The sequence below is a fragment of the Vigna unguiculata genome, chromosome 1 (genome assembly GCF_037176805.1).
Source record: "Vigna unguiculata cultivar grain cowpea cultivar isolate G323 ecotype 2 chromosome 1, ASM3717680v1, whole genome shotgun sequence".
Classification (NCBI taxonomy): Eukaryota; Viridiplantae; Streptophyta; class Magnoliopsida; order Fabales; family Fabaceae; genus Vigna; species Vigna unguiculata.
In genome coordinates this window covers 45,821,628-45,831,789 of record NC_140792.1, presented here as the reverse complement: position 1 = coordinate 45,831,789, position 10,162 = coordinate 45,821,628, and the positions used below count along the sequence as shown (strand labels likewise).

The 10,162-nt window shown below is 30.5% G+C and overlaps 2 protein-coding genes across 5 annotated transcripts; one reads left to right on the top strand and one right to left on the bottom strand.

Annotated features, from left to right (window-relative positions):
- The first annotated feature begins 3,679 nt into the window (after positions 1-3,679).
- LOC114178418 (uncharacterized) lies at positions 3,680-5,308 on the top strand. Of its 4 annotated transcripts, none has more exons than XM_085674844.1 (5): positions 3,680-3,835; positions 3,953-4,062; positions 4,160-4,229; positions 4,474-4,587; positions 4,876-5,308. In XM_085674844.1, exons 1-5 carry the CDS (start codon positions 3,730-3,732, stop codon positions 5,133-5,135), a joined length of 660 nt encoding a protein of 219 aa, XP_085530970.1. In that variant the 5' UTR covers positions 3,680-3,729; the 3' UTR covers positions 5,136-5,308. The 4 variants fall into 4 exon arrangements, with proteins under 4 accessions (XP_085530970.1, XP_085530963.1, XP_085530966.1 ...); XM_085674837.1 differs by having other exon boundaries at positions 4,474-4,605; XM_085674840.1 differs by having other exon boundaries at positions 3,953-4,077.
- Positions 5,309-7,005: 1,697 nt separating this feature from the next.
- On the bottom strand, positions 7,006-9,272 carry LPA66 (Pentatricopeptide repeat (PPR) superfamily protein). The gene has a single exon (XM_028061093.2). The coding sequence runs from the start codon at positions 9,135-9,137 to the stop codon at positions 7,221-7,223; it is 1,917 nt and encodes a 638-aa protein (XP_027916894.1). The 5' UTR covers positions 9,138-9,272; the 3' UTR covers positions 7,006-7,220.
- Between the last annotated feature and the right edge of the window lie 890 nt (positions 9,273-10,162).

Genomic DNA, 10,162 nt, shown 5'->3' with positions numbered 1-10,162 from the left:
GTTGTACATTTTTAAGTTAGATTAAAAGGAAAAATAATAAGGTAAGTTAGATTAAAAGGAAAAACAATAAGGTACGTGCAACTTTTATATTTTTATTTTTTTCATCAAATACCTATGTATTATATATCCTATCCATATAAAGAAATAATTATTCCTGAATCTTGTTTAATTCTGACACAAACTACTATCCTATATCCTGATACACAATGTAACATGAAAGACAGCCGCTTTACAAAATAACTCATGCAAGCAGGTTAAAACTACTTTAACATGCTTTGTACCGATCATATAGAGTCCATGAAGTTGATGAACACACTTTTATGGTGTTGTTTCCTATAAAAATTTGGGTCACTTCTTTATGTACTTTCACAATTTCAATATGTACTGTCATAAATTCTTTTATCCAAAATTTACAATTTAAAATACAATATTTTGGATTGTAAATTCTAATATAAAAAATAAAAATTTCACTCTGTATATTTAAGAATAAAAATATATTTTGTTTTTATACAATTCAGTGTATTCATATTTTATATTTCAAAATATAAAATACAAAATTCATTTCAAATTGTATGTTTCAAAATATAAAATTTAGAATCCAAATTATATAATTAAAAATACAAATTTATGGATATGCAAGTTAAAATTATGGATGTACAAGAAGAAATTACCAAAACATTGTTCTTTCACTTGTTCTAGGAAACTTAAGTTTCCTTTTCATTGTGTTGCATCTATAAATTTATTTATGAAAATGAAAAAGTTACGAGAAAAAAAAGGTAATTATATCATCAAAAGTTATTATAATGGAAAATGTTGATGTATCATTGAGTAATAGAGGTGAACGCGTCTTAACTCGGCTCTATTCGGTTCTATTTTAACCAGGAATCCTCCATTGATGGATACATATATTGATCATACTTAATTTTTTCAACGGGTGGTGTGGGGACGAGGATGAATGTATACACATCTGCCTCCTCATGTGTAAATGATTAATTAAAGTATCTATAATTTATTAGGTAACCATATACACATATATTATTAAAAGAATATTCTTTTAGTTTTTAGTTTTGTAATATTTTTTTTGTATACATTTTTTTCTCCTCCTTTCTGATTGTTTGTCCTGTTATGTATCCATTTGCAAGATATTTTCTCTCTCACAATTTTAATTATACCTTTTTATTTTTAGTGTGTAATTATGTTCAAATAATTTATTATCAATTTTAATTAATCAAATATTTTTTAAGTCTTACATTTGATTATTTTTATTTGTTGATTATCTTTTTTCATATGAGAATGTTTGATTCTTAATTTCAAGGTAATATAAAAAAATTATCTTCATTATTTTCTTAGATAATTCATTTTTGTTTTATTTGAAATAGTTAATTGTATAAACTCTTCGTTTATAAGGTAATATAAAAAGAATTATCTTCTTTATTCTCTTTGATAAATATTTTTGTTTCATTTGAAGAACTTTTATTTTGTTAAAATAAATTTCATTATCTCTGAATGGTTTGACTACTCAGATATTTGGAGATTTGTTCTCAAATCTTCAAGGTATTTTCTATTTATATTTTCCAACTCATTTTTTTAACTGTCATTTTTTCATCACAATTGTGTAAAAATGCTTCATTTAACTATAATATAATATTTTAATGTCATTTTCTTGAATTTTGTTTAACATATATTAAAGTTTAAAAAGATGAAATATCAGCGTTCAAATTATTATTAGTTTAATATTTTTTCTTTGTGTAATTTTATTGAAATAGTATAATTATTTTAGTGTATAAAAACAAGATTTGATTAAAATTTAAAGAAAAGTAAAAGGACAATTGAACTGTTTTTAATGTTGAATATTTATTTATTTAGTTTTTAAAAATATTTTTCATTTCATTAACATTTGAAAAAATGAGAAATATTTTGATTTTCATGAAATTTTATTTATTATTAATTATTTAATATTACATATTACTTTTATTTAATTATTATTTGGTATTCTAATTTAAAATTTATACAATTATAATTTCTTTGTAAATATTGATATTAAAAATAAAATATACTTTTTTAATATTGAATATTTAATAATATTATAATTTTTATCTTTCTATAAAATTAATTAATTAATATTGAAATAATAATAAAATACATACAAATACATGTATATAAATATATTTGTAATTTGATGAAAATGAAACAATTTTTTATATCATTAAATATAAAGACGAGAGATAAGGATTTTTTTTTACTAATTATCATCTCTATTATATATGCATGTTTTAGGCTCGTATCATATTTGGACTTGTTTAACTATTATTATAGAAAGATATGTAAAATATTAAATCTTCTGTGTCCTAGTAATAGAAGTCTTAAAATGAAAAGAATATGTCAATGACATAGTGTTTATTAAATCATAACTTTCTTCCTTGCGCACAAACTATTATAAAAAAAAATTATCTGTATAAAGAGCAGTGCTCATTTCCATAGGACATTTCAGGATAAGAAAATAATAAATGGAAGATTCTTTATTTCCTTTATGCAGTGTCTTTTAAGTCAAAATGTCAAATTGATATTTATTTCCTTATCTACTTTTTCTTTCCTGTTATTTTCGCCCTTTCTCTTCCTCACATCTTCACATAAAAAATCACTGCAAAACCAACCACTCTCTCTACTCTTGCAGTGGTTACTAATATAACCACCTACCTTACCAACTTAAACTATTCAAGAAAAAAATGAAGTATTTAAGAAAAATAAATCCAATAAAAAAGTAAAGAAATAGAAAGTATTTAAGAATATAACCAATAAAAAGGAATAGATAAAAGAAAAAGAAAAAAAAAATAAGGCTGAACTAGGAGAAGCTACAAAAGCCAAAGCATTAGGCGTGGCTTCATTTGTGTTCCTTGTCCTATAGAGAACAGGGATGAAAAGAAAAACTACACTAAAGAAAAAGAAGTAAACGAATAAGGAAAAGAAGAGTGTGATGCATGCTTTGAAAAACTATGCCAAAGAAAAAGATATATAGCAAATTAGAAAAGCAGATAGTGATGCTTTGAATCTCCTTTGAGAATAGCCTACTATTGTTCACTTTCTTTCCATTTTCCAACTCTTGTTCAACTATTTTTTTTTTTTTTTGGGTACAGTGGTTAGTTCAACTTTGTACAACCATAATATATTAAAGTTTAATTTTGTGTGGGTTGCTTAACTTGTAAAATAACAGCTCTAATACCTAAATATTGAAAAACATTTTCAAAGAGTTGAAATTAAAAGAACTCTCATCTCATGTCTCTCTTTAGGCGTTTGTAACCTTTCTGCAGTCAACATTGGAACATGAACAAGAATTAAAGATGATGCATGATCTCAAAGAAGTCTTGAGATCAAGTAACCTTTTAATCTTTTTTCTAGATGCATCACCTTTTAATCCTTTATGATGTCACGTTATTGTTGGTCTTGTTCTAGCATCCTCCACCATAGGAAAGGTGCATATTTTGGAGGTGACCAAAAGCGTTTTGTTTGTTTTGTTTTGGTGATTAAAGGAGCTTCCTGAACAGAATCAGACCAAAAATTTGATCGACTTGCAGTGACATTGCATAATCAACACTCTAATTAATGTGGCCCATTTATTATTTTGATTTGCATTGACTAATGTATGGTTAGGTAGGTGGGTATTTTCAGAGTTTACAAGGGCCCCATGACAATAATTTAAAGTGAAACACAGTAGTCCTTTTGTTCACTTGTATGAATGTTGTATACAAGAGGACCTTGATGCTCAATACTTTGTCTTCTCACTGCCTTGCCTCCATGGAATTGGACATTGGAGTCACTCACTCAGATCTGAGTCTTGGTATATATGTCATCCTTTTCTGTTTCCTTTTGTGGACTACAAACAATGCTGTTTCTCATTGTTTCTCATCTTATTTGTTTATTATGACCCATGTTGTTGTTGCTGCTGCTGAAGCAGAGTCTTGGTTTGCAGCTGAAACTTCAACTGGGTACCTTGAAGATGTTATTGCAGGTTGGGGTATTTGGTGCAAGCACCACAACTTACCATCCTACTCTCAAGATCAAAAGGTTAACTATGTATATGTATGCTTTCATGTTCTCTACTTTTTCTCAACCGTTACTTTGTAGTCAAAGTGTTTGAAAGATGTTCACTTACTAATCACAGAAAACCCAGTATTTGGTTGATCAGAAAGACTTGTTTCCAGCATTCTCTTCAACACCTCAAATCCTTCATGGTATGCCCTAAACTTGATAGATTTTGCAAAATGATTTTCATGGCTATCATTCTCTACTCTGTTCTTTTTTTTCTTTTACCACTTGGCTAGAGATTCCATATGTCCATAAAAGGAGTTTAGATTTTGCAATAAATGCCCAGCATAACCTTTCATTTTTTCCCCCTATAATTTTGCTTCTAGTTTTGGCAGCAGTGATAGCAATTGAAACATACCCACCACTGACATGCAAATTATTTCTTTACAGACCATAAGAACGTCAGCACTATGAAGCTACCATCATCACAAAATGATAAACATGGAGCTGCAATCAAACTTGATTCTGCTCAGAGGAGCTATGCATCTAGAGACTCAGATGAAAGTGACGCTTCTGTCATAAGTACCACATGCTCTTTTGAGTTTTAATTTCTATACACACAATGCAAATAATTTTACACTCTTAATTGATCACAAATTATACAAAACAAGATAGTAATCGGAAAATTAATAAATTTATCACATAATAATTTGAGATTAGATAACAACAACATACATAATAATCTTTCACTCTTCTCTTGTTTGAACAGAAAAAAGATGATTTACTTGATTTAGTAGTTCATACCTTCCTCATCTTTTTTTTTTTTCATTTTTGCAACTGGTTCTTATTCAGGGGGTCACCGGAAGAAAATTGCTTATCCATTTGAGTTGGTGAAGCCAGGAGGAGTTGAAGGGGAAACAACCCTAAAAGATATAAATCACCAGATGCTGATGAGTCCATCAAAGCCAATTCCACACCCTGTAGGAGATTCTTTCACTCATTCATGCATTTCAAATCGTGCCTTTGGTATTTCAGGTAAAGCAGTGGCAGCCCTTACCAGGATTCAAACTCAGGGTAGAGGATCTATCACCATTATCAGAACCAAAGGTTGATCTCAAGTGAATTGAAAGCTCACTATTGTATAATATCTTAGATTTTGTGTTATACCCCTCCTAGTCATCGTTTCATAGTCTATACCATAGTTTGCAGCAATGTAATGTACTAAAAAAACAAAAAAAGAAGGATTTACGAGGCATAATGTTAATTTGAAGTTTTGAATTGTGAATTGATATATGATGATAGAATATTATAGGGCATTTTATATCATTGGCTTCGTATTTGGATTTCAAAACCTAATTCGTGGATCAACCAACAAAGGGACTAGGTGACCGATGAGTAGGTCATTAGTCCAATCGCGCATGTATAACAATTAATTGTCGAATAAATATCATAAAATAATAACCCAAATTTGAATTTTATTAATAAAATAATTGACTATTCAGTTGGACCGACCGGTTTGATATGGTTTCAGGAATTATGCCACCATTAACATAATTTAATTATGTGAAAAAAATATATCATTTTTAGAAATATTTTATATGGACCCACCGAGATATATTTCTCGATTACAAATGTCAATCATGGTAAAGAAATTTTGTGGTAACCTTCTCGTCTTGTGTAGACATTGAATCTCTGCTGTTAAAGATTCTGAGTTATGATTTTGTATGGTATCTATTCAAGAAATAAAGTAAAGCAAAGCACTAAAGGTGTTTGGATTGCAGGAGTTGTACAGTAAATGTCGATAACTTTACTGTATAGTAGACACCTGGATCCTTCTGTGCCTTTTATGGTAATTTACTTTCTATGAAATTTGTTAAATTTATAAATAAAAATTGTTTTTATCCTTTAACTCTTCTTGAAATACTATATTTAGAATCACTGTATTGTTTAAAGACAGTGATAAAAGAACTTTAAACAACTTCAGGAATATTTGTATTATCTAGCTTGACATGATGTTCAAACTTAATAAAACTTAATGTGATGCTAGTTTTTGTTTATATTTGTAGCATGTTAGTGTATCTGAAAATGTTTATAGTTGTAAGTATGGTCAACAAAAAGCAATGTCAACCAAATAATGTATATTTAAAAATTTGATTTTAATATCAAACAAGAGTTCTATAATTAAGAGTTTTGCATGCTATTATTGTTAGGAAGGCTCACATGCATACTTGAATTCTTGGAGTGTTACTTGTATTTGGTTGGCATCTTCACCTAATGTCAATTAATTTTAAAATGACGTATGAGATACTATCAAAGCTTATATCACATCTTGATAATTATCTATTTTAGTAGGCTCATTTAATGAGTACAACCACATCGGTTGGAAGAAAAAATTACATCAAAGATTTTGCACATATGTGTGTGAGGCGTGGTATAATATAGAAATTGTATCAAAATTTATTAAAAGATCGTTGATTTGATGTTATTGAATTTGGTGAAAACATTACAATTGCATGGCTATTCCTTGGTGGAGGTAATTTATATTAATAATGCAATTAGTTTTAGGTCACCACAACAAAAGATAAAATGAAGATAATTATGTTTGACAAAAATAAAAGTACTTGGACCAAGACACATAATTAAAATTTTAGTATTTTCTAACGTTTATGAAAAAAATTTCAAAATAATTAATATTTTGTAATTTCTCACCTCTATGGAAATTCTTTCAAAATGGTAAAAACTATAAGTTCGGTCAAAATATCAAATAGTCAATAATTGTCATGGAATGATATCTCCAAATCATGTGTCAGGAATTACATGTTTTAAATTCATGACATTTAATGGATTATACCTATAGTTCAATAATGCCATATTATAATGTTTTAGGGGAATTAAGAATTATAACCAATTGTGACCCTGCATCTATCAATCGTCAGAAATAAGAGAGAAAGAAAAAACTATAATAGTAGCGCAAGAAGATGATTAAATGAAATAACTTTGAAGTCTTATTATACATTTAATACAATCACTTGCGAGTGTATTAGGACTGAAACAAAGAGAGATGCGTTTAGTTCTGAGGCACTTTTGATATAAATTAATTAAATTTAAAAGCTATATTCACAAAGACGTAAAGGAAGTTAGCTTAAGTTAGGATATATAATAGACATTCGCATTTACACACAGCAAGGTTTAGCAGTCTACCAGTAGTCCATACAAGAACACGAACCATGTTCAAAATGGTGAAAGCGCTTCCTGTCTCGAATAACTATCTTCCGCTCATAGATTTTTGAGATTAATTTCATTGAGGAATGACAATCTTCACAAATTCTCAAATTTTTCACAACACAAAGTGATGTCTTCGGGGGTGTACTAATTAAGCCAAAAGCAACAGCAATCTTCTCACTATGGTAGTGCAGCACGATTTCTTTGTTTTTCTCATCCATCTTGAGCAACACTTGTGTGGTATCTGGCATATGACCTTCCAAGTTCAACTTGTTTGAAATTTCCTTCAACTTTGAGTGTATGTCCTTGGCTCTAGGATGGGAATCATCCTCAACAAGGAACTCATGAGTAACACCATCAATTTCAATCCAGCTACATCCAGGGTCTTTTCTTATGTCCATGTCTTTCATCATTAACCTCACCTCTGCAACTCCACCCCAATCCCCTGTTGAGGCATACATGTTGGAGAGAGCCACATATGCCCCACTGTCATGAGGAGCCAATTGCATTAAAACCTCCGCAACACGCGTACCTATTTCGATATTTTTATGCATCTTACAAGCACCAAGTAAAGCCTTCCATATGACATCATCTGGCTTCATTGGCATGTTCAATATAAGCTGCTCTGCTTCTTCAAGATAACCAGCACGACCCAGAAGATCAACCATGCATCCATAGTGTTCAATTTTAGGCTCTAATCCAACCCTGTTAACCATGTCATTAAAAAATGATCTTCCCTTGTCCACTAAGCCTGCATGGCTACACGCACTCAAGATGGCTATGTACGTAACATCACTCGGGGATATTCCACATTTTTCCATCCTCGACAAATAATTAAACACATCATTGGCTTTACCATGCATGGCAAGACCACTAATAACAACATTCCATGTTATGACATTGTTTTGAGGTAGCTTCTCAAATACCAGAATAGCCTTCTCAATGCTCCCACACTTGGAGTACATATCAACCAGAGCCGAACCAAGCACATCATCAATCCGAATCTTATTCTTCTCTGCATACAAATGCACCCATTTCCCCAACTCGAGCGCTCCAAGACGAGAAATCGCAGGCAGCACACTGACCAAAGTGACCCGGTTCGGCGACATGTCTCCCATCTGCGTCATCCTACGAAACACTTCTATGGCCTCTCTATAAAACCCATTTTGAGCATACCCAGAAATCATCACATTCCAAGAAACCACACTCCTTTGAGCCATCCTGTCAAACAACTCCCTAGCAGCCTTAAGGTTCCCAACTCTTACATACCCATCAACCATCACATTGCACAGAACCACATTAAACTCTCCCCTCCTCTCCTCTCTCACCAACCTCCTCACATCTTCAACACCCTCAACATTCCTATAAAACAAAACATGAGCATCCTCCATACTCCCACACATCACATACATCCTTAGCAAATTAGTGACAACAAATTCGTCGCCCACCAATCCAAACTTAAGAACCAGCCCATGAACCTGCTTCCCTTCTTCCAACCTGGCCATGACTGCGCAAGCCTTCAGAACAGATGGGAAAGTGAACCGGTTAGGCTCCACAGTTGCCTCAGTCACCATTTGACAGAAAACCAAGAAGGCGTCCAAGAGCCTATCTTGGGTTTCAGCAAGTGCCCTTATCACAGTGTTCCAAGCAAAGCAATTCCTGACAGGCATTTGGTCGAACACCGAGAGGGCATACCCAATATCACGAAAATCAGACGTGGCACTGAGCCTGAGAATCTCTTTTGCTATTGTGGTGTCATGGGTTCGTGCTGTTTTGACAAAAAACGCATGCACTTGCTTCAATTCTCGCATGCTTTTGCATGTCCTGATTTGTGGGACACCCACATGTGGATCATAACATGCTGTATTGGTCTGAAACATAAAAGCATTCATCTGTGAACAAAATATATCTTTTCATCCAGATCAGGCGTGAATTTTCAGTATCTTGCTTATGTGCAGATCTTCATTTTACAGAAGAAAACTCTTCCTTTCTAATAGAGTCGCGAATGTTTGGTTTGGAGATAGGATACTTACAGATAAGATGGAAGAAATATGAAGAAATCTTGTAGGATGAATACATGTATGGCTTCCTTTATTTTTCTTTCTAAATTATGATTTTCTCTTTTATTCTGACTCCAGATTTTCCTAAAATCAATAAAAAATAATAACTCGGTTTTTTCAATTTAAGATAAAAATAACATTAAAAAGTGAAAAATTATTACTGAAAAGTACTATACTACTTTATTAACTCATTTAATATAATGAAAATAGAGTTTTATTTTTACTAATACTCTATATTTTAATCATTTATAGAGATGATAACTAGCAGGATTTGGATTTGAATTTTCTGCGGATGATTTTTTTTTCAAGTATCAATCCTCGTTAATTCTCATTAATTATACTCTCACACAATTTATTTAAATTTTTTTTAGAAATATCAAATTTATGAAAGTTAACATTTTATTAAATAATTTGATTTAAATTATACTTAAAAATTATTTTTTTTATCCAAGTTTAAACTTTTAAAAGTATATGTGGATATTCATGAGTGCTTGGTATAAAAAGATCCGCAAAATATTTTTTCATAAATACATGATGAATAATAATAGAGCCAGTAATGAACATTTTTTTTTAAGGAAATAGATAAATATTATCTATACTTGTTATCACTAATCTTATAATTAATAAATTTTTGATATATAAGATTATCATCCATATTTGAAGAGAGTTTTTAATATTGTAAAATATTTGACTAAATACAAGCCGATAATAAGCTCGAGATCTTCAAATATAATATTCTGATTATAAAAATAAAAATACTTTTATTTTGAAAATAAAAAGTTTTTATGACTAATAAAGTAGTATAGTACTTTTCAGTAATAAGTGAGTTAGTCGAACTTATAAAATGAAGATGTTCT